This window comes from Antedon mediterranea, chromosome 3 (genome assembly GCF_964355755.1).
Source record: "Antedon mediterranea chromosome 3, ecAntMedi1.1, whole genome shotgun sequence".
Taxonomy (NCBI): domain Eukaryota; kingdom Metazoa; phylum Echinodermata; class Crinoidea; order Comatulida; family Antedonidae; genus Antedon; species Antedon mediterranea.
The window spans coordinates 13394567-13420657 of record NC_092672.1 but is presented as its reverse complement, the minus strand read 5'-3'; the positions used below and the strand labels follow the sequence as shown (position 1 = coordinate 13420657).

Below are 26091 nucleotides of genomic sequence, written 5' to 3'. Positions count from 1 at the left end.
CCTGTAAACAATGTGTTTTTTCTTGATAAAATTATGCTCAATGAAATGTACGCCATATTTTATGGCATGCAATAGGTTTTTAGGATTCGGAAGACACGCCTTTATCAGTAAGTAACTCACACACACACAACCTAGGCCTATGCTAGGAGGCCGTCTAATAAAGCTAGGCCTAGGCTAGTCTAAAACGGTTATCAGACGATCGGGACCACGGACGATTGGGCCCACTTCAAGACGATCGGGCCCATCAAGGGTGAAAGACGATTGGGACCAGAGACGATCGGGCCCAAACGATCAGCCCCAATGAATAAGACGATCGGGCCCAAAACATTCTCGCAAAATTGAACAAAATAATTATTCGATTTAAAGTCAGAAAAATATGAAAATATGTATTACCGAATCGGGTTTCACGCATGTGCTATTATTATTAATATTATTAATTTTGTCACACTGTATGGGTGTGTCGAAAGCAAAGACCGAAGACCTCGAAAGCGAAGACCCTACGAAATGGTAGTATGCACAAAATCATACAAAATCGTGATAACACCTTGAATTTACAGATTCTAAAAACAGATTTCGATTTTAATCGTTATGTTATCAAAAAACATGACTTTATCTATTAACAAGCTCACGCGTTTTCGCCAATGGAGTTTATATGTGATATGGTTTACGAACAAACACATCGCGCTATTTGCAAGGCGACGGACGCACAAGAAGGACACGCACACGGTAGCATTGAATTGAATGTGCACAATATTAATTAATATACTACGGTTCCGATAACTTTATGTCACACGTCGCCTGCAATTTAAAACCATAGCCAATTGTATAGAAAAGTATAGAAATAAACTACAGTAAGTAAATTGTAAGAAGTAAAGGATTGCGATAGGCCTATTTAGGCTAATTTTAGAGCCTATATAAAAAGTGTCCTTATCATAGATTTTACACTTGTTTTTAAAAATGTTATACACTTACACTTACACTTAATGTTTGATGGAAATAGTTTAGGCTAGTGCCTATTAGATTCCATTTCTAGCCGAAAATAGTTGTCAAGTCTAGACTTAAAGATGTTCACTGAAGAGGCTTTTATTACATATTCAGGCAGAGAATTCCAGTGATGTATGACTCTGATGGTAAAAAAGTTGACCCTGCACATAAGATTTCCTCTAAGTTTTGGACGATATAGTTTTAAGCTGTGTCCCCTGGTTCTGATGTTGTGAGACAATTTAAATAAATCTTTTGGGTCAATATCCTCAAAGCCTTTCAAAATTTTGAAAGCTTCAATCAAATCTCCTCGTAGTCTTCTTGTCTCTAATGGTTGAAGATCAAGATATTCTAACCTTTTTTCATATGGTAGATCACTTATTGACTTGACCATCTTTGTAGCTCTTCTCTGCACCTTCTCCAAGATTTCTTTGTCTTTGTTATACAGTAGTACTATACGCGTGAGTACAACTTATTGATGTTGATATATATTTATTTTCTATAATATTTGCCTGTTGTCTAAATGTACGATTAAATACAATAAGATATTTATTTTCCTTTAGTCATGCTGTACAGTATTTTAAACTTTTACATTTTCCCCATTGTAGGCCTATACTACAGTAAACTATTGCTGATTTAATTATTCACCAGTTTAAAAATGTTTTTCTAATGTATTCATAATGGACAAATGATATTATCAGTATCGGTTAGTGTGGTTGGTGAAGCGACAGTACTATGTAAAGAAGAAAAATATAAAAAGTAAAATAAATATTTCATTAACCAACGAACCACTAAACAAAAACATCCTGCCGCAATGTACTGTATCGTATTGACGCGCGCAACATAAGAAAATACTCTTCTATCTATTTTGCATCCCCTCTTACGATCGAGAATCATTATGACGAACGTAAAGCAGAAGTGTTGAACACGTCTACGGACCGTGCTTCCGTCGTCGGTTCGGTTCCCACTTGTAATGACACGCAAGTTTGTTCTGAAGGCGCACGTTGCGTCGATCTGGAAACTAATTCCAGCTCTTAAAATATTTTCCCTGGCCAAATTTGACAGAATATATTCAAATTATGATTTGACAAAAAGCTAAAAAGAACGAACGATAATAGGCATCAGCGTTCTATAAATTTTGGTTATAAATCGATCGTTTCCTGCGACACATCATCTGTTTCACGGCTTCCATAAATCCGAATAACATTTAATTATGCCATTATGTCAAAGTTCACAAAAGCCATTCAAAACAAAGATTGAAATAAAAAAATATTCGCTTCAAAAGTTGCCGATTTTGTTACGGTTGCAATGTGATTAGTGACGATAGTGTGTTCACGTTTAATTATTTTTAAAACGGGTGTTTATTCATATCGGTATTACGTTTACCAACACTGTCAAAATACATGTTTAAAGCGTGGTTCCCACTAGCGACGCAACGCAAGGACGTAACGCAACGCAAGTGAATTGACCAATCACAAGCGATGGCTTCGCTTGTGATTGCTAACTGTCTATAACTTCACTTGTCATTGGTTAAAACGCTTGCGTTGCGTTTACGTCCTTGCGTTACGTTCTAGTGGGAACCAAGCAGTAAAAAAAAAACCTCAGCGGGACTTGAACCAGCGATCTCAACTGTGAGAGGCTGGATACATAACCATTACACCACACTCTCATCCACAACTTTTTAGTGTGCAGTTAGCCTATTTACACTTTAGAACTAATAAAAAAAATGTTTAAAAAAAACATTTTGGGGGGGAATTTTATGTAGGGGAATTTTACAGTAGGCGGAGGTTTGTACTCTCGGAGTACCCTCTAGTCAATATTGCATTCAATTCAATGCTACAGTTAAAACCATATCACATATTAACTCCATTGGCGAAAACGCGTAAGCTTGTTCCTAGATAAAGTCATGTTTTTTGATAACATAACGATTAAAATCGAAATCTTTTTTTAGAACCTGTAAATTCAAGGTGTTATCACGATTTTGTATGATTTTGGTCGGATTTTGTGCACACTACAATTTCGTAGGGTCTTCACTTTCGAGGTCTTCGGTCTTCGATCTTTGCTTTTGAGGTCTTCGCTTTCGACACACCCCACACTGTACAGTCTATAGAGCAAAGGATAGCCAATCAATATTAGGTCCCATTGCTGGATCGCCTGCTGCCATTCATTATTGACCAGGGGTGGTACAAAATTTCCATTCGCTCCACTGTGATGACAGAGTTGATAGGCCTATATGCCTGTCAGTGTCTTGTTGTAAACACTGCTCACAGACTGAAAATGTATGTTTTGATTAATAGAGCATGTTGGTAGCTGTAGTTTGTGCAATATACCAGATAATGTCCAAAACAGTTTCCATGTGAAAGTCAATGAATTGCAGACAGGTCAGTTTTTCATTTTACTTTTATTAAACAAATATTTTAATAGGTTTAATATTTGGTGGAAAAAAAATCATTAAAAACTTAATGAAAATTAAGTTATATTGTTCCTCTAAAATTTTTAATTTCTTTTTAATATGATATTTTAATGTCACATACTATATTAGTTATTAACTTTAAACCAAGAATTAGATGGAAAAAAATTATTTGTCCTGAAAAAAATTGTAGGTCCTGAAAAAGTTAAATTGACAATTAAAGTATATGGTTTCTTTTCTTTAGTATTAGATAAAAGAGTTAATCAATTGCAACATGTTGTCAACAAAACAAACATCCTTGCAATTTCTGATCACAGAGCCGTGGATACTGAGGCGATAATCCGTCATTCTACTAGTGATAAGGAAGAATTTCCACCAGTCAAGAAAAAACATGATGTTAAAAGCAAGGAAAGAAAGATTAAATCCAAACAAAAGACAACAATAAAGAAACCGAGGAAGAAAATAAAAAAGGATGTATCTACCAAACTAGGGAGTGAAATCAAGAAATTAAAATTAAATAAAAGCCTACCAAAATGTGGTCTGAAGAAAGCCAAGCAAATAACTAAGAAGAAATTAAAACTTTTAGAAAATAAACCAGAAGTTTCATCAACAGGTGCTATTAATAAAACTGAAACAAATGAAATAAATACTCAATCAAAGAAAAAAGAAGCTTTTGCAAAAAAAAAACATTTTAATTCAACATCACTACAGTTCAGTAAAGAAGATATTAATTCATCAGGTCAGATTACCAACGAATCACAGATCTCAAGTAAAAGGTATTATATAGTTTAACACATGATTGATTCCATGCCTAAAACCCCAATGTCTTTTTTTAACAAAACTGTAGGATTTGTATTCTTACCTACCTTATACTGCAATGCATTCGATTATGTTTGTTTGTCCCTTAAAATTAACTTTCATGTCTATGTCTTTAATTGTATTTTTTTTTCTATACTATTCAGATCACAAGTAATTGAATGTGAATTGAATGCAGATGAACTAGATGACAGTACAATCACCACACCCGAGACAAAAGTTATATCTATGCATAAGAAAAAACATTTACCGCAAGCTGAAATCATGCCACTTTACAAAACATACTTTACCCATCCACATATCTACTTATTACCGTATCTTGAAGTGTGTATATTCACTGGTATGGTAAGTATAATACTGAAAAACCTTATGAAGAAGCCTATGGAAAAAAAGCCTAGTGGGCAAAAAGCCTAGTGGGCTTTATTTCGAGATAGGCTTCTTTTCGAGATCGTTTTACAGTATTGTGGTTGTTATTTTAGGTCAATAATGTAGTGTAGATTTGATTAGATTAATAGTAAAATAAAAAGATAAATATTTTGGCACTTAAACCATTTCTTGTTTATAATGATTTCAGACAAAAATTAAAACAGCCACTGCTGGACTAAGAAAATACAATATAGCTCCAAAGACAGTAACTACAGTATAGACTTCAATAGGCAACTAATAATTTCAATGTAATTATATGTACTGTATGCATAATATTATGTCAATCTTTTTATATCCCTGGAACTATTTTGTTTTTTTGGTAAGGAAAGAAGAATAAATTCTCAAGGCCACCTTTTTCATAGTTTAGTCCAGATTTTGAGAATAGGGACTTTGCGAAACACTACGGTTAGGGGAGGACAACAAATATCCTGTGTTTGCTAGAGTGTAAAATCATATACAGTCAACAAAGCCTTTTTATTAGTTACGCATCCTGGCGCAAAGACGACGACCAACATTATCTCTCTCCCTCCCTTCTCTCGCTGTGTGGGGCCTTTCTGAATCGCTTGGCTCTAGTGGAACAGCATAGGTCTTCCTAGCTAGAAGGCTTGTATTCAAATGCTGCGCAGAATGTATTGCTTTTAATACAGCAATTTTAAGCCAATCAAAATGTTATGTTGTTGAACAATTATATAGGAAGTTCAAATATAATTTAGAGTTTTGATATTTTCACATTTAAATGTAATTTTTTACTGTATATTAAAGGTTATACAGTATGTACATTATTTCTAGACTTTCTCCGTAAACAGGAACATTTCAACTTTAGTTTCCTCAAAAAGTTAAAGATGTATTGTCCCCTAAAAACATGAAAAATAAAGATTAATAAAATCAGAATTTTAATAGATTATTTTGTAGTTTTAATAGAGTTAATCACTTCCATAGAAAAAAATAAATGTTTTCACTTATAAAATGACAAAATAAATGGTTAAATTCAACCAAAAACCCATTGGCTGGCAGCCAATTTGACTATTTTTGCTTTAAATTACAGTTTTTTTAGGAAAATGCTTTTTTTTTTCTCGATCCAATTTATGGTCAAAGTGGATAACTATTAGGTGACACTAAAATGGCATATTTAACAAAAAATGATTTTTCAGGGGACAATACATCTTTAAGCTTATCCTGTGGGTTCCTTTCATGTTTCATAAAGTCCCTAATACCAACCTAAAGAAGGCTATCCTTAGTCCTGGACTAATGTTGTCTTTCAAGAATACTTGTGTTATTGAATTATATGAACTTCGTAACGGTATAGCATTTTTTTATACGTTCAGTTGAATCTAATTTTTAATGTTTCCTTAGTTGACCCGAGCTGAATTGATGTTCCAGAAATTCAAGAATACTATACCATTAGATGTAGAAGTATTTAATGTCATGCTACATGGATATGCTAAACAAGTTAGTAAATATATATTTATACAGCAAAAAATAAATCATACATTAAGTGCTACAGTCGATAAGTTGAGCACTTTTTACTGAATAAGTCCCACTGTGATTATACAGACTTATTCTCTGTTTGTGCTTTTGAATGTGCCTGAACTTCTGACATGTATCCAACCATGAACAACATTCCACACTTCCTATAACTTGTTCAATTATTTATGAATTTTATTGGTTCACATAATTAATCTTGTGTCCCACTTGTATGCAACACAACAACAGTGCAAGTGCATTGACCAATCACAAGCTACAGTTCAGATGATCCACTCATTATTACTTGTCAAATGACAATTGTGTCTTTGTGTTACGTTCATGTGGGAACCAAGCTTTAAAAACAGAAATACAAGAATTGGAATGATTAAAAATGGCTTGCTTCAATTGTTATGACCTTATTCATAAAATTTCAAAAAATGTATTTATTTATTTTTAGGGTGATCAGAGTAAAATTCGTAAATTATTTAAGGACATGATGGAAGTAGGCGTACATCCTGATCTACAATCATATGCAGCTGTACTTGAATATATTGGAAGGTAGAAATGAATACGAAATATTTTTATTTTATTTTGATCTACCAAACATAAAATCCTGTCTATTACTAATCATCTGTAAGACATGTCCCTCTCAAATTCATTGCTGCTTAAGTCATAAGTCACTTTTTTTATTGAGATAACAAAACTGTACAGTACTTGCGTACATTCATAATATATGATAATCACCCAATGATGCAATTGGCCACTGTAATAAATAATGTGTAGTCTACGCTCGCGCTAAGGTCAAATTTTCGTTCGCCAAAATGGCGAAAGGTTTTGAAAAACATTAGCCAAATTGAAAATCCTTTAGCCAAATTTAAAAAACCATAAAAATTCGCAAAAATGTTTATTAAATAAATAATGCATGTATTTGTTTGTTATTTTACTTCTTTTACATTTATATTATTATTAGGTATCCCAATGAAGCTGATTTTCGTTACCGCGATTTTAACACGTTCGTGAAATTTCAAAAAGTGACGTGTCTTTGAAGTTAAAGATATACTATTTCTTATGTACCCATGAGAATAAAAATTATATGCCTGGAAAGATCTTGTTTAAGGGATTATTTTTATATATTTTTAATCTATGTTTATTAAATATTTTAATAGAAAACGCGAGTTAAAAATGAGGTACAAAAGCCGGCGAGCCGAAATCTGCGCGCTGAAAATAACTTTGGAAAACACCTACCCATTTTCGCACCCGATCGCACGAGGTCCATAATAGGTGGTGGAGTAATTTTTGTTGCATGTTATCAGGCTTTAAATACTCTTTATTTTGATATGTAAATCGGTTATTATTATTATGTACATCCGCCTCATATGTCAATTTTACCGATAAAAATTCAATTTTTTAGTCTTTCTCATTATCAAAATCTGGCTAATTTAGTATTGAATTAAAGCTAATTTATATTTCTGTTTGATAAACCACATCGTTTTATTTGACTTTGCGTGGACCTGGTGCGAAGAAACCAACAAGACCAACCACTGAAAAAAATAATCCCTACCAATACCATAAATATCAGTGTTTACCATTTTCCTTACGGGGGATTCAGTTCTCCGCTTATTACTAAATTACCGTCGCCCAGGCAATGTGCATGGTATGCATGTATTAGCGCGTTAATTAATGATTGGATAACCCCCGCAGTGGACTGTTCCATTTTCTGAACTAGTCTTCGCCGCACACGAGGCATGTCGAAAAATGTCGCCTCTCATCATGGAATATTTGCTTCGAAACGTCAACTTTACCGATTTATTAAATTATTTAATAAGTGGAATATTTATCAATCTATTATATAAAACAAGTACATTAGGAAGAAATGTACCGCAGAAATTTAAGAAGCTTTGAATTTGCTATGCAGCGGCCATAACCCATTCTATGTAGGCGGCCGAAACGCGCTTTGGCCAGGGTTGCCGTTGCAGTATACGCTGTTTCTTAGCTATTCAATTTAAAACGCAACTTTCGGTTAGAATAATCGAAAGGGAAATAAAATTAAACATGTTAACATTATACTATTGAGGTAATTACTTTGTTAAATTTAAAATTCCCCTTTTTAAATAACAGAACAGCCTCGTTTACGGAAGTATTCGTCCACATGTTTCTGTTTACATTTTCTTCTTGAAGTTCATTTTCTACGTCGAAGAATAGGGACTTCCCCTTTTATTCGCTCATCATCACGTCGACGACGACCGGCCACGAACCAATCACATTAACTGTGTGTCATTAAAACGTCATCGAGGCACGCTCTGCGCATGTTTAAACAGAACTAAAAAAATGAACACGACGATCGTGACGTCGTCACATAAAATGCTGTGGTGGTAAAAAGTGTACCCGAGTCAGAAAGTACTGAAGTGTAGCGAATTCTCGCTCCCATAGAAGTCACGCCGACCAGCCTAGGCCTAGGCTTGGAAATGTATTTTCGCCAATTTGGCGAACGAGGCAATAATTATTTTCGCCAAATGGAGACTCCAGTCGCCATTGGCGAATTGGCGAGCGGTTAGCGCGAGCGTAGAGTTTGTTCCAATACAAGTGATATTGTGATTTTGGATAAAAGAGCTGTTAGGCTTTACCAGTTGTTTTTTTAAAAACTTAGTGGATCCAGTGGACAATATATCTCTAAGTATAGTTATTGGGACAAAATAATTAATCTTTTTTTCTCTTTTAGAAATGATTCAACTACTTCTAAAAACTCAACTTTAAAATATATTAGTCAGATGAAAAAAGAAGGACTAGATGTAAATAATATACTTTCATGCAAGTTAACTGAAGATGAAAAAGGATTTATTGTTAATGCTTTAGAGAAAGCTGGGTGTTATGAAGCCTTAGTTCAAAAGGAATATGAACCACAACTTTGCACAAATCACCTTGTCCAAGAGTTCTACTCGTCTACTATCAGACAGGAGGATAAGCTTCAGGTACAGTGGAGCTATACAGTAGGTATATTAGTACAGAAAGAAAATGCTGCGTATACGTAACCTTTCATACTATGCATAGGTAAACCATTGGAAGGGCATTGTTCTGAACCGGGTCAACCGGCTCAGCTACAGTGATTAAATTCACTTAGGTTGACCCTGGTCTCCCCAATTTCAGTTTTTTTTTGTATGTATATACTGAAATAGACCGAATAAATAATGAAATGAACACAGTGTTTATAGACCAAGAAGTATTGTTATTGATAATTATCTATGCTTCAATTGTATTCTATAAAATTTACAACTGGGTCATCTGCCAGTCAAATTTTAATTATTCATTTTCATTATCGTGTCTATATGAACATGAGCATCATTTTTTCATAAAAGTTAGTGCAAACATACTGTAGCTTTATTGACACATTGTTGCAGACGTGTGACACATACTATACAACAGTGTGTACTTGTCTTGATAGTTGATAGATGGCTGTTAATTCGTAAAACAAAAGCCTAGGAAATGCTTTTGTTTAAATAAAGGGGTATAAGTAGTGCTAGCAGTGTTAATTGTGAAATAAAAATAGTTTATTGAAAAACCAAAGACAACAGCAAAAACAAATCAGCCACTTACAGCAAGGATAACAGAAACACAAGGCAAAATAAAAAAATGCTGCTAAAATTTTTTTTGTTATTAGGATTCTGATGTCTTTTCTGAAAAGTTACCTTTGGATAAAGATTACAATACTTTCAAGAAGAGTATGGTCAAGCAAGTGAAGATAGAGGAACTTGGATATTTAAAAGTGAAGTCAGTAGAAGTAGATGATGACATCAGCCCACAGATAGAACAAAAGGTTTGCCACACAAATGGTGCTTTACACAATTAATAAAGAGTGGAACCAACGAAAGTTGGTGCTTTTGGGTCAATTTGGTTATTTCTTGCAATAATACTGTATATGACAAAGCAAATGTTACAAGCTGTTTGTTAAGGGTAAGTGCCAGAATTTAATGATTTAAAACTCTGCTGTGATTTGTCGTTTTTTTCTAGATATTTATTTTTTTTTCAACAGCGAAGAATACTTAAGGCACATGAGCGTGAATGGCAGAGTTGTCTATCGAGAGCTTTTGATGAAGACAAGTTTGGTCATAATATCAAATCTTTTAGTGGAAGTGAGTATTTGTCATTTAAAGTAGAATGCAGTTCGCACTAGACAAAAGCGAAACTCGCACGTTGAAGGGTATGTTTCATCAACCATGGGTTACACCATGACAAAAGCGAGCACGGTTCCTAAAATTCAACATTCTAGTTGATTATAACAAATACAGTAGCACCATTGGGACCCAACAAATTTCCCCCCTAATTGGGTTACACCTATTTAGGGGGAACCACCTAAAAACTGCCCCTTATTATGTGTTTTCACACAAATATCTATGAAAATGAACATTAATTTATCTGGACTCGTGAAATTGAGAATTGAAACTTTAGCAACCAACGTTTCACTAATGAAAACTGTCAAGCCAGACATCAGATTATAATTATTATGATCATATCCATTTTCAGCAAAGTTTTTTCTTGATTGCATCGTTATCTCTAGTACTACTGTACCCCACAGTTTCTTTAAAAACAAAAACAAACATCAATGGTTTTTACTTTCCTTTCAGGTAATTTGATATTCATAAAAAAAATATATTGCTGCTGAAAATCTGAAGGAATATCTCTATATGTTTCCCATACTTTTTTCATTCCAGGTGGCCACAAAATTTTAAAATTCTTTTCTACACAGATGTTGTATATTTTTATCTATCACCCTACTACTGAAAAATAAGTTTTATATAATACCAGAGTGTTTTCCAAATATTTGTCCATTTTAAGAAAACACAATTTTAAATTTGTATTCATTTTAAACCAAATATGTATGCCTGGAGCTGAACTGTGATACATTATACTTTTTTTTTTAGTTGCAAATTTCTATCCATTTCTATGTTTATTTGACACAAACGAGTATGTTGATATAATGTTGCAAGCCTTACATACACTGGCGACTTCATCAGAAGGAAATGCCCGTGTTAACTTATCATTGGAACTTGGACAGCGAATTTATCATCGATATGTTATTCTGAAAAAGATTAAAACAGGAGTTAGCAAGAAGGTATGGTTTCAGATATGCAATGACTATTATTTCAACAATATACTGGCTTTCTTTTGAACAGTACTGCCACACTGAGTTAAGAGGCACTTGAAAGAAGATTGGCCCTTGAATGGCCAGAGTTAGAAAAATTTGGGATTCATGGCATTTTGATTTTCCAGGCAAGGGGAAAAGAGGACGTTAGGACGATGGATGTGAACTCAATTGAAACTACTAATAGTAATACTATGATTTATTAGGTTTTTACAGTGCTTTTTGAGTAGTAATATGAACATGTCTTTTTGATTCATCAGATTGACCAGCTATACACACGGTTTGTACCTTTGTGTTTAAATGAAGAAAAGTTGACTTCGACAAATCTTAGAGAGAAGTGGCTGGAGATTCAACATTGCCATGCATCTGGAACATCACTGGTTTGTTTTTTTTATCCATTTGGAAAATATGGACTTCCAATTCATAACAAAAATAATTAATGTATTAATTAAAGTGTTTTATTTTTTGTTAATGGTGGCCTCTGCTCAATTGTGACCACCATGTACATTTATAAATATTGACTGTATAATGTCCGTAATGCAGTGTTAGTAAGTGCTAACTGTATACAGTCAATAGCCACCATATGTGATCTAGTATCACGGTTACAAGTTACAAGTACCAGTAAAATTATATGTATTTGTGGAAACTAATAATCAGCAACAAACAAAGGGAATACATATCTGTATCTTTCAAACTCGAGCATTCTTACTAGGTGCTCTACTTGTTGACGCTTCTGTGAATCTGTAACACTATAAATATGCATCAAATCTATTGCAGGACACTGAAAGTAATCATTGGTCAAGAGCTGTTATTTTATCAGTAAGTATTATATCATTTATCATTGGTTAATAATTTGTCAAATGCGACATACATTATGCTTTATTATACTTTACACATATTTATATAATAATACACAGGAGGACACAATTTTGCAAGTATTATCAGGTGGATTGAAACCAATGACATCCAAGTACAGTAATTACCTCTAGACATACGTTCCATGACCCTAATTTGGTTCCCAAAACAATTTGTAATAGTAAAGATGAATGTCAACCACATGTTCGTATACCTAATTATAATAGTTTTGCACTTTGAATTACATTTCTGTTTTTTTTCTAGATCGGTTCCTTGTTAGCTGATATGATGTTACATGAGATTAACATTGACACTCACCTTGGTTCAGCATCTGTGAGGTAGGTAAAAGGTATTAATAATTTCTCAGCTAATCTATTTGCAGTCACTGCTCTGTATGTATTGCAGTGCTGTAGCCATGAGGGTGTGGTCTGAGCCACATGGTTTACAAAGACAATATGTGGTGGCTAAATCCTTTATTAGCTATATTGCCTAGCTATATTTGTTAATGGTGGCCTCTGCTCAATTGTGACCACCATCCCCATTTATAAATATTGACTGTATAATGTCCGTAATGCAGTGTTTGTGAGCGCTAACTGTATACAGTCAATAGCCACCATATGTGATCTAGTATCACTGATACAAGAACCAGTACCAGTAAAATTATATGTATTTGTGGAAACTAATAAACAACAACAAACAAAGTGAATAAACAATTGAATAATATAGCAAATGTGATCATACTGTATCTTTCAAACTATCTAATCTGTCATAGTAGTGTTTGAGCATTCTTACCTAGGTGCTCTATTGCTACTACCAACTGTGGTGGCTAAATCCTTTATTAGCTATATTGCCTCTTATCAGGTTTAATACAGGGTATTTTTTTTTTTACATTTCTTATTCTTCTTTTAATAACAATGTAATAAGTATAGACCACAAATCTACAAGAAGTGACTGCTTGTAGAATAGCATTATTTTTCTTATTTCCAATATTCGCAGCTTTCTCAATGCATAAGCAAAATGTAATTACGGGTGCTGCTTTATACAGAAATAAATTGTTAAAATACAAAATTGTAATTTAAAAAATTTGTTCGTATCTGCTTACAAGAGGTACACCACATTGCTCTGATTTACCTTAAATCTTACCCCAAGGGGTTTTCTGCAACATTGGTTTGGAACCAGCTTCAGTGTACATCTCATAGCAATTCAAATCACATCTAAAATCTCACCTTTTTCAATAATTCTTGTTGGTCTTTTAAGCGTTGTGAGACATCAGTAAACAGCACTTTATTAAAGTTGTATTATTTTTATCTTACCAATATAGAAATTGATAATTTAATAACTTCTTTCTGTAAATAAATAAATGTAATTGTTTACCTATACATATTTCCTGATTGTAATACTTTTGGGTAATAGGCAGATGATTCCTGGGCTGTATCACATCTTTGATTACAGAAGTCTTAAGACAGTAGGTTTTGTAAAGGTATGTATGTAGACCTTATTCAACCACTCGTTCTTTTTTTTCTTTATTTGTAAAATAATAATAAAATACTTATAACAAACTATTATATGGAATAAATGTACATACAAAAGAAGGTCTGTAGTAAAAAAAAAAATGCATATAGTGGGTCAAATTTTACAAAATCTACAAAAAATACCCAAAAGACTTCTAACGATGGGTTACCAAAAGACAGTTATTTCTGTATTTGGCACTTCAGCATTGGTATCTAACTCTAGATTTTCCATTTACAGCCACATCCCAAGTTAGTAAGCCTTATCCAAGATGCATGCCTACCTGATGTTACATTTGACAGTAACCAAGTACCTATGCTGTCTCCACCTCTTCCTTGGTGCTCACACAAGTTTGGAGGCTATTTGTTTTCTCCTTGTAAGTTTTTCTGTTCTATATCGTATGTGTATAGTTATTATTAAACCTTTATAATAGTTTGAATAGTGGCACCCAATCTTAACAGAGTATATTGTTTATGTCAGGTTGGCTGAAAAATTCACTCTAGAATTTAGTTGTTTGTTGTCATAAGTATTTAATTGTAAGAAAATGTGTGTTGTCTCATCAACATTGTCTGTAATCTCCTATGTTTGTTTAACTGTTTATTTTGAAGGTTCCCTAATGAGAACTAGAGATGATTCACCCCAAATGCAATTATTAAAAGAAAAACTTGAATCTGCTGCCCTCAATCCTGTGTTAGACTCGTTAAACCAGCTTTCAAATACACCATGGATTGTGAACAATCCAGTAAGTACACTTACCTAATTATAATTGTATTATTACTAAATACAACAAAGACTATACTGTCTATACACTGTGTGAAAATTATAATTTGATGTTTTCTAGAATGTTATGTATACATTAAACATAACCTTCAGTTCAGTTGTTATGGCAAACTAAGTTTATGTTTACCGAAAATGTAACTAAAGTAGACAGGTTTTGTCATATCCTGTTAAAAATGAATAATCCCTGTATGTTATTGCTCAGGTGTTGGATATAGTGTTGGACATATTCAGGAAAGGAGGAGATGAAGACCTCAATATTCCACCTCCATCATCTGTTTGTCCAGAACCTCCATCATATTCCAAGTAAGTAAAATTGCTCCCAATCATAGAAATGTTATTATCTTTTAATGATTTATTGTCTATAATTTTTACAATTAATATTGGAATAATTTGTCCTAATATTTCCAAAAAGGTCAATTGACTATAAACATTTATATTTGTCAGATGTATGAAAAGTGAAGAAATGATAGAGATTCAAAAGCAGAGAATACAATATCGCAAGAAAAAGTCTGAGATGCACGCTCTGAGGATGAACGAAGTTTACAAACTATCAATTGCCAATGCAGTATGTATAAATACATATAGCTTTTTATCTAAATTGTTGTAAATCATCACCAGGTTTTGTGTATTGTTCCTAATACAGAACATGCTAAAAATAGCACATACTATTCAAGCATGTTTGTATTATTGTCTGGACACAATATTTGATTTTTTAAATTATATTGAGATTCTTATGAAAAATAGTCAAAACAGTTAGGTTATCTTCTAACCTTTATATTGTTTAACTAAAAATCTGAATAATCTTATACAGTCAACTCTCCCAATACCAGATTACTGAAAATTAAAAACATCTCCTAATACCATAATTTCGGTTCCAATTTTTTTTTTTTTTTGCTATAAAACACATTAGGTATACCGGAGTTTCAAGAATGCCAGGTATATTAGGTCAGCTCAAGCATACCTGGGATTGGAGAGTTTCTGTATAAGCATAGAATTATGCATAATAATAATATATAGTATATTATATTTAGTTTCGAGACCATATTTTTTGGTTTCCACACAACATGGACTTCAGAGGTCGTGTTTACCCTTACCCACCTCACTTCAATCACCTTGGTAATGATGTAACTAGAAGCTTACTGTTATTTGCTGTTGGCAAACCACTTGGTGAACATGGTCTCGACTGGCTCAAGATTCATATTGTCAATTTAACTGGACTTAAAAAGAGGTTGTTAATCTTCATCAGAGTCATTTAGAATTCGTTAAAGGCTAATTTACACTAGGCGAGCGGTAATTGGAGAACTGCGAAGCTTGTCCCACATAAATTAAATCTGTATCGCTCCTTGTGTGTAAATTGTCATAAAAAAAATAACAGATTCTATATTCATATTACCGTTACCGCTCCTCTGTGTAAATTGGCCTTTAAACTTTCAACATAACACTTTTGTTTGCTTAAGATAGTCACTCTGATATGCAGTGAATGAAACTCAATGCATTCCTATTGTCTCTGTTAATTATATTTCTCTAATGATATACTGTGTTTACAGAGCATCTCAAATGGAACGATTAGAGTTTGCTAACAGCATGATGCCATTGATACTGGATTCTGCACACTATCCTTTAGAGGTAATTTTGTAATGTTAATATTATATACAGTAGATCCTCTAACACTGAATACTGAAACAGTGCAGGAATAAATTATTTTAATCTTTTTTTAGGGTAAAAAATGGTGGCAAACAGTGGATAATTGTTGGCAAACGTTAGCAGCTTGCAAAGAACTTGCTGCTGCAGTAAGTTCTCCAGATCACACTAAACACATATGTCATCTTCCAGTGCACCAGGTAAATACACTTTTGATTTGCAAATCACTTATTTCAACTTTATTTAAATTTAACTAAACCCACTGGCCATCTGATATCCAGAGGCCCTCTTTAAAATGATAAAATATAAACATCTACATCTACTTAACTAATTTAAACCTTTACAATATACGAAAACAATATAAAAACATTACATTTAACAAATTATGATAGAATATAAATTTAAAGGAATTAATATTTTTAAAACGGTTGGTAATAAATTATATAAGTGTGACGAAAAATAACTCAAACATAGATCGAAGCAAAATAAAATAGCACCTAGCTTCACATTCTCTATTTTCTCTTCCAAGGATGGCTCTTGTAATGGTCTTCAACACTATGCAGCTCTTGGGCGAGATGTTATTGGAGCTAAACAAGTGAACTTGTATCCCCTAGATCTACCACAAGATGTGTACAATGGAGTTGCTCAAATGGTGAGTGTAAATATTTTTTTTCAAATGATATTCAAATCAAAGGGCTTCAAAAAGTTTATAGATTAAGGAATTAACCCTTGAGGTAGGTACTGTGGTATCAAAATGACCATAATTGTACTGGGAAGGTTTTAAATTACTTTTACATGTAGTTAATGTATCTTTGCTACAGATGTTTATAAATGGTATAAATAATCTTTTTATGAGTAGAAAATTATGATAAAGTAAATAAATGCCAATACACTTATTACATAACAGGTGGAAGAATCACGTCGAGAAGATGCTGCAGATGGCCATGCTGTAGCAATTTTATTAGAAGATAAAATTCATAGAAAGGTAAATATATCTTTGCTTTTAAATGTTATTTTGTCAAGAAAATGTAATATGAAAAGAAAATCATTAAATATTTTGTACTACAGCAATTCTTCTAGATCAGCTTGCTGAATCAAGTAGGTTGAAAACTAATAACTGGAACTAGAAAATCTCCAGATAGCTTGTGCTGTCTACAGGCCAATTTACACAGACAAGCGGTAACGGTAAGCGGAAAACCACGTAGCTTGTCCCAGTATCAGATACTGAGCGGGAAACTGCCCATCCAGTCTGTGTTCTGTGTAAATGGTCAGGATAACAGATTATATATATGTATTACAGTTACCACTAGTCTGTGTAAATTGGCCTCAGCTTTGTTATCCAAAAGAAACATTTTTGAGAGAAACTTTTGTGATAAATGGTGAAAGAAGTGTTATTGTCGTATAATATAATAGGCATTCAATTAGTTTTAGAGATTAGTTTTTTATTGTATAGTATATGTAGGGAGATAAAATTAGAACTCCCTGGTCTAGGTCAATAATTTGTTTTATTTGGTTTCCTAAAAAACCAATCATAATTTTGGTAAAATGAAAATAAAAAATGTTTATGTTTACTAGGAGTAATTTTTTGTTTAAATAGTGAGCAATTTAGTAGTTGATTCAAAACATGATTCATATCATTATGTCCAGGTTGTAAAACAGACAGTTATGACAATTGTATATGGTGTGACTGCTTATGGGGGCAGACTTCAGATTTTAAAGCAATTGAAAGAAGTCAAAGAGCTAACATTTGATCAGCAGTGGGCTGCATCAGCATATATAACCGGCAAAGTTTTCCAGAGTTTGCGTAAAATGTTCACAAAAACCAGACAAATACAGGTAACAGTATTTTTATTGACTGAACACATTTATTTACTATCTGGTTAGCTTTCATATTATGTAGTGTACTACCTATTTAGTCATTTTAAAATAGTTTTGAAGGAAGTTATTTACACGAGTGAGAAAACATGCCCAAATAAATAAATAATTTATATTCATGATAAGTACAATTGTATTTAAACTCTTGATTTTTTTGTTTTATATGCTTATTTAATGTTTATTGCGTAATAACAATTGTTAACTCAATAGAACTAGAGCCCATTTATGGACATCATGATGTCATATCACTATATTATATTTGAGCATATCACTACCATATGTGGGCATATCACACTTTTTATGTCAAACTAGTTTGATAGTGTAGACATAGCCTTAGTATAAATATTTGGATTGTACTTGTATTCTTAGGATTGGTTAACAGAAAGTGCTTGGATGATAGCCAAAGCTGGTGAACTAGTACAATGGGAGACTCCACTTGGTTTGCCAATTGTGCAACCTTACCTAAAAAAGGTTTCTGGCAAAGTTAAAAAATCAAGTAAAGACCTAGATGCTTTAATGTCAAGGCAGTACGTAAATTATTTCTTTTTTCTACTACACTCAAGTAAAATCTCCCGTTCCATCTACTGTAATTAAATTAATAATTTCAATAAGTAAAATTATAAATACAAACCTTATTTATAGACATGAATACTCAAATATGCTGTATCAATCAACTTCACTGCAGTTTAAACACAAGATTTTATCTTTGTGATATAGATAGCATTCTTCTTCACACATGTTTTTTTTAACATATTTACTGCAGTGGACATGTTTAATAACAACTGGATTTGTTTTCTTAAAGTAAATAAGACTTTAAAAATCAGTACTGTACTGCGATACTGAATATCGCAAGACAGAAATAATGAATGAGAATCTTGTATATTTGTTTTACATCTTGATATCGCTAAATGCCTTCTCTTTTTATCTACAAACTGAAACATTTTTTTTAAATATTTTGTTATAGTAAATCGGACACTATGAAACAGAAGAATGCATTTCCTCCAAACTTTATTCATTCATTAGACTCATCACACATGATGCTTACCAGCCTCTATTGTCAAAGGTATATTCCTATTATTAATTACAATAACTATATATACTGTAATCCATTTTGTTTTTGTCGTCCTTGAATATATACTTTTGGTCTTTCTTAAAATATTCTGCAACATCACGTAATGTATTGTGAAATAAAATATATTTATCCCAGTTTCCATCAAGGAGAAACTGACTAAACCCTTAAACTGAAATAACTAGTGATTGTGAAAGAAGGGCTCTTGGTTATAATTGTGAGACTTTTAAATATACATGTAGTTTAAATGTTTTCATCAAGGCTACGTAGATGACAATAATCCTGCATAAAATGTCCAAGTTGAAGAGCAGAAAATAAATTTGACATGTTTCATGTTCTGGTACATTTTAAATATACTGTAGGCTGCTGCAACATATTTATGAAACAACTGTCAAAGAATATAAGAAAAATGATGTGTTTTTTCCCTTATACAGAGCTGGTATTACATTTAGTTCTGTACATGACTGTTTCTGGACACACCCTAATACAGTGGATATTATGAATCAGGTAACAATTATATGTCATAATGTGCAACTATATTTAGAGCAAAGACATTTTTTTGTTAATTAAAATTGTGATTAAAAAATGTTCATGAAAATATAGATTGTAATGTACTCGAAGAACTGCTCTATGGTTTTTGAAAAATATGTCTACATGACTTTAATTGAATTGAAATACTGTTATTACACTCTGCTATAGATTTGTAGACATCAATTTGTGAAGTTGCATAGTGAACCAATACTTGATGATCTTGGAAAATCTCTCATTACAAAGTTTGGCAATCTGTAAGTGGCCTTTTTGTTTTAATATGTATGTTGCAACCCCCTGGGTTCTTGTTTCAGGAGTTTTCGATGTTCGACAAAGATTAAATACGATGCAATATGAAAGTATTGTAACTTAAACAGTAAATTGAAAATGGAATTTGATTGGTTGAATTATTTTGAGGATGATCAGGACACTATCAAATCTCAGTTGCAGTTTTTAGGATGGCCCTTTTATGAAGTGAAATGAGAGGTTTAAGACTGATTCTGATGATCACCACTTGAATTTTCTGACTACCACTTACATGATGCTGACTATCATGATTTTGGTTTAAATATATAAAAAACCTACTATTCTAGGCTCACGCTAACCGCTCGCCAATTCGCCAATGGCGACTGGAGTCTCCATTTGGCGAAAATAATTATTGCCTCGTTCGCCAAATTGGCGAAAATACATTTCCAAGCCTAGGCCTAGCCTGGTCGGCGTGACTTCTTATGGGAGCGAGAATTCGCCACACTTCGGTACTTTCTGACTCGCGTACACTTTTTACCACAACAGCATTTTATGTGACGACGTCACGATCGCCGTGTTCATTTTTTTAGTTCTGTTTAAACATGCGCAGAGCGTGCCTCGATGACGTTTTAATGACACACAGTTAATGTGATTGGTTCGTGGCCGGTCGTCGTCGACGTGATGATGAGCGAATAAAAGGGGAAGTCCCTATTCTTCGACGTAGAAAATGAACTTCGAGAAGAAAATGTAAACAGAAACATGTGGACGAATATTTCCGTAAACGAGGCTGTTCTGTTATTCAAAAAGGTGAATTTTAAATTTAACAAAGTAATTACCTCAATAGTATAATGTTAACATGTTTAATTTTATTTCCCTTTCGATTATTCTAACCGAAAGTTGCGCTTTAAATTATTCTAACCGAAAGTTGCGCTTTAAATTGAATAGCTAAGAAACAACGTATACTACAACGGCAACCCTGGCCAAAGCGCGTTTCGGCCGCCTACATAGAATGGGTTACGGCCGCTGCATAGCAAATTCAAAGCTTCTTAAATTTCTGTGGTACATTTCTTCCTAACGTACTTGTTTTATATAATAGATTGATAAATATTCCACTTATTAAATAATTTAATAAATCGGTAAAATTGACGTTTCGAAGCAAGTATTCCATGATGAGAGGCGACATTTTTCGACATGCCTCGTGTGCGGCGAATACTAGTTCAGAAAATGGAACAGTCCACTGTGCGGGGGTTATCCAATCATTAATTAACGCGCTAATACCTAGGCGACGGTAATTTAGTAATAAGCGGAGAACTGAATCCCCCGTAAGGAAAATGGTAAACACTCTGATATTTATGGTAGGGATTATTTTTTTCAGTGGTTGGTCTTGTTGGCTTCTTCGCACCAGGTCCACGCAAAGTCAAATAAAACGATGTGGTTTATCAAACAGAAATATAAATTAGCTTTAATTCATTACTAAATTAGCCAGATTTTGATAATGAGAAAGGCTAAAAAATTGTTATCGTTAAAATTGACATATGAGGCGGATGTACATAATAATAATAACCGATTTACATATCAAAATAAAGAGTATTTAAAGCCTGATAACATGCAACAAAAATTACTCCACCACCTATTATGGATCGGGTGCGAAAATGGGTAGGTGTTTTCCAAAGTTATTTTTAGCGCGCAGATTTCGGCTCGCCGGCTTTTGTACCTCATTTTTAACTCGTGTTTTCTATTAAAATATTTAATAAACATAGATTAAAAATATATAAAAATAATCCCTTAAACAAGATCTTTCCAGGCATATAATTTTTATTCTCATGGGTACATAAGAAATAGTATATTTTTAACTTCAAAGACACGTCACTTTTTGAAATTTCACGAACGTGTTAAAATCGCGGTAACGAAAATCAGCTTCATTGGGATAAATAATAATAATATAAATGTAAAAGAAGTAAAATAACAAACAAATACATGCATTATTTATTTAACACGTTCACTGCCACGGCGTATTTATACGCCAAAAATTGCGTGTCGCTACTTGCCAAGACGTAATACTACGTCAAAATCGTAGCACTTTTGTATTGTATGTAGAATCGCTGGCAGTGGTGATTGGAACAGGAATTATCGCATGGCAGTTTATGAATGATGTACGTAAACGATAATCTAAAAATAAATGTCATATGTTTGTTTGTGTTTATTCCCTCATGCATTGAATATGGTTGATACGATGGCGCCCTCACACTCAATATAATCATCTCAAACATGTCATAAATTGCGCTAATAGTAAATAAAAATAATAAAGGATGAAATGATTCAGTGTGGTTTACTGTTTTTATCTCTCGATGATAGGTTTGACCGATTTTAGCGCGGAAAATCCCCGACGTATATTTACGTTCCTGGCAAAGTCAATAAAATTGTTGGACCATTGCCAGTGACGTATTTATACGTCTCAACGGTTTTTCCCGCCATCGTATTTTGAATGACATCATGATAGTCTGTGACCAGATGTTACACTTTCAAACTGTAATTTAATATGTAAACGGGACTTGGCACTGGGACAGAAATTACGGAAAATGCCTTGGCAGTGAACGTGTTAATAAACATTTTTGCGAATTTTTATGGTTTTTTAAATTTGGCTAAAGGATTTTCAATTTGGCTAATGTTTTTCAAAACCTTTCGCCATTTTGGCGAACGAAAATTTGACCTTAGCGCGAGCGTAGCTATTGCCTAGTATAATTTGAATCTGGCTAAACACATGTTAGACACAAGCGACCATTTAATTTGTGTCTTCATAGCTATGAATGAGGGCCAGCCCTAATTTAGGATTGTTGCAACTAGACAATTGTCAAATGAACCTTGCATGATATCATGACTGTCCTAGTGATGTAACATACTGAAATACTACTACTAGTACTAAAATATTTTTTTAATGTTTTTTTACACAATATTTTTTTTATGTTTTTTTACACAATATTTTTTTATTATTAGACTACTGTTCTTCTGCCCATTCACAATGACAATAGCCAATCATTTAAAAATGTTAGATTGCCAGACCTGAAATATATAAAACTAAAACTGAACAAAAAAAAGCCAAGAAAAAATAAATTTACTTGAAGTACTAACCAAATTGAAATGACTCAAACAAATGTTTTCTCCTATACAAAACAAACTTCATCTCTATTCACGAATGTTCCATTTTTTGCAATCCATGTTGGACGCGACAAAAAGCATAGACGTACTTCAGTCAGTACTATAAATATTATTAATTGTCTCTTTTTTTCAGCCCAATTCCATCGAGTTCAAAAGGTGATCATGATAAAGTGAACATGAGTGAACTCAAAGACTTCATAGAAAAAATTCCAAGTAAAGGAGAGTTTGATCTAAACAGTATAATTAAATCAACTTATTTCTTCAGTTAACATATAGTGTCTCCTACCAATAAGGTAAGATGTATCAAACTGAAAATTACCCCAAAGTAGATGAGCCAATAAATGATTTGCTAGTATGGAATTGTTCTTTAATACACCATTCTGACTTCTATTGAATTGAGGAAAGCATATTCATAAGCTGGAATAAAGTTCTAAGAAGAGGCATAAGGTAATGGTGAACAGTACTAGGTTTTTTTGCACACGATATAGCAGTTATACACTGTTGTTATGTATGTATAAGCAGTTGCATTAACAAAATATTTTGTGTTATATTACAGTACTATAAGTTAATTCATTTGTGGAGGTTTACTATAATTATCTTCTGATTAACATAGAGATCATGGTTTAAATGAGTAGCCTCCATTTTGTATTTTAAATCACTTGAATGTATATCCTTACAATCTGATTGGTTAATTTCGTATCATGTTGAAAACATTTTGAGAAGTTTGTTCCAACATGTAATGTGTAGGCCTATCATGTCTACTAATACCAAAACACTTAAGTAAGGTATAAAACAACGAATGAATGTTTTGTATTTGTTGAATGGAAAGAATATTTCATTTCATTTTACAAAGAGAAAAAGAAAAAAAACTCTTTATCAATTCTTTGTCAATGAAAATTTATTCAATATTTCTAACACATAAACATGTTACATAAAGGTAAATTCAAAGCCAAAATTGTGACTCTTAATTATGGTTTATGTAATGACCACCTGCAAAAATACTAGTCTTGGTGTGGGCATTTACGATACATGACTTTGCATTTATACTTGAGTTAGGCAAAAATAGTTATTGGTAAAAACCCCCTAAGCTTCACAATGCGGTAGATTATCAAAATAATGATGTGTGCACTGAGGGAAGACTTCATAGATTGCAAGTCGTTGAACTTGCGGTAAGTAATTGGCTGGGGGAAATCAAGCATGCAAAGCTATCTAAAGGACACATTAGAGGTCCTCTTTGACAGGATTTTCCTTTCAGTATCAGGTGTCAAACTCCGTTTTAAATACATTTTTTCATCCCCTTAAATCATGAACCGTAGGGATTTCTTACCCGGCCTGATAACTATTTATTAATTACATCATAAATATTTGGCCTAATTCTCCATCACAACAACATAATCACATAGGGCCTGTTTCTGCTGCAACTGCTTAAAAAAAAACGGTATAAAAATTTGGTACAAAATACGGTATTTTTTATACTGTATTTTTTTATATTGCCATTCATTTATTTGGTCGATAATTAAAAGTCGCAATAAAGGAAGTTTTATGCCTCACTTTCAACAGCCTAGCCCTAGTGATAGAGATGTTGTGAGAGCACAGCTATGGCCCGATCTCCCAATATTTGGGCCAAAACATCGTAATAGGGACAAGTAATTCGTGCCCTCTACGAGTGTAATTGTCGTTTGCAATGTTGTACTGCTTTCTCAGGCTCTTCAGCTCTGAGTTTAATTGCTTTGGAGACCAGGAAGTCTATTCCAAACTCCTGCTTTATTTTTTTAGGAATGTCTTTATACAGACATTTTAGCCCAACCCCCTCCCCCCTCACACAGATTTATATAGTAGGAGAGGAGATTCTTGATTGTCGTATGTGATAGCCGCAATGTTTGATGATAGCTGTTCCATATATTATTTGAATGATTGTAATTTTCAAGGCAGGTGGAACGTTTAACCAGGCTTGAAATGATGTTTGATAATCATTTTCTGTATTTCCATTATCGTTGACATTATGGAAACAGGACAGGACGTATTTTCTAAAGAAAGTCTAAAGTCCGGCTGAAAATTATTTATTATTTCTTCATTGTATTTTCGGATATTTATTATACCTCGCCATTCTTTATAATAACTTACCTGTTCTTAAAACATTTGCTTGGTTTCCAGGCCTTAAATAGGTTTTTCCACGACCTTCCAGGCATCGGATTAATATAAAGCGCAATTATGCAGTAGCGAATTGTCTGAGCAAATCATTGGACGCTTCTCTGCGGCGAAATAGTAGTTCTAATCGTCTTTGCATGTTTCAGGCAGTATCTAACCGTGCGGTTATCGAATCCTTATAATTTTGCCAAGTTTGCAAGCATAATTCTGGCTGATTCGCCAGAATTCTTTAGCGAAGACGCTGAGAAAACCAGTACCCCTTTATTTTGTATTTAATCGGGAGATTCTTGATTGTCGTATGTGATAGCCGATGTTTGATGATAGCTATTCCATATATTATTTGAATGATTTTAATTCTCAAGCTAGGTGGAACGTTTAACCAGGCTTGAAATGATGTTTGATAATCATTGTCCTTATTTCCATTATCGTTGACATTATGGAAACAGGACAGGACGTATTTTCTAAAGAAAGTCCGGCTGAAAATTATTTATTATTTCTTCATTGTATTTTCGGATATTCAATATACCTCGCCTTTCTTTATAATAACTTACCTGTTATTAAAACATTTGCTTGCTTTCCAGGCCTTAAATAGGTTTTTCCACGACCTTCCAGGCATCAGATTAATATAAAGCACAATTATGCAGTAGCGAATTGTCTGAGCAAATCATTGGACGCTTCTCTGCGGCGAAATAGTAGTTCTAATTGTCTTTGCATGTTTCAGGCAGTATCTAACCGTGCGGTTATCGCATCCTTATAATTTTGCCAAGTTTGCAAGCATAATTCTGGCTGATTCGCCAAAATTCTTTAGCGAAGTCGCTGAGAAAACCAGTACCCCTTTATTTTGTAATTAATTGGGAGATTCTTGATTGTCATATGTGATAGCCGATGTTTGATGATAGCTATTCCATATATTATTTGAATGATTGTAATTCTCAAGCCAGGTGGAACGTTTAACCAGGCTTGAAATGATGTTTGATAATCATTGTCCTTATTTCCATTATCGTTGACATTATGGAAACAGGACAGGACGTATTTTCTAAAGAAAGTCCG

At 33.3% G+C, this 26091-nt stretch overlaps 1 protein-coding gene across 1 annotated transcript; it reads left to right on the top strand.

Moving 5' to 3' along the window:
* Positions 1-32: 32 nt before the first annotated feature.
* LOC140044062 (DNA-directed RNA polymerase, mitochondrial-like) lies at positions 33-23355 on the top strand. Its single transcript, XM_072088543.1, has 29 exons — positions 33-107; positions 3279-3362; positions 3636-4167; positions 4354-4552; positions 5987-6082; positions 6555-6655; positions 8817-9066; positions 9753-9908; positions 10125-10224; positions 11014-11204; positions 11495-11614; positions 12012-12053; positions 12354-12427; positions 13503-13569; positions 13839-13974; positions 14207-14340; positions 14581-14681; positions 14823-14943; positions 15410-15606; positions 15926-16004; positions 16097-16219; positions 16549-16671; positions 16927-17004; positions 17667-17855; positions 18264-18421; positions 18859-18957; positions 19398-19470; positions 19663-19748; positions 23027-23355. Exons 1-29 carry the CDS (start codon positions 41-43, stop codon positions 23160-23162), a joined length of 3912 nt encoding a protein of 1303 aa, XP_071944644.1. The 5' UTR covers positions 33-40; the 3' UTR covers positions 23163-23355.
* The last annotated feature ends 2736 nt before the right edge of the window (positions 23356-26091 follow it).

What these genes read in the sequence shown, in the direction of transcription:
- LOC140044062 (XM_072088543.1), top strand. Translation starts at nt 41, where the DNA reads ATGAAATGTACGCCATATTTTATGGCATGCAATAGGTTTTTAGGATTC. An exon ending in ATGCATCTGGAACATCACTG is followed by an intron (nt 11,615 to 12,011) that starts GTTTGTTTTTTT and finishes AATCTATTGCAG; the next exon opens with GACACTGAAAGTAATCATTG. An exon ending in GAACCTCCATCATATTCCAA is followed by an intron (nt 14,682 to 14,822) that starts GTAAGTAAAATT and finishes TATATTTGTCAG; the next exon opens with ATGTATGAAAAGTGAAGAAA.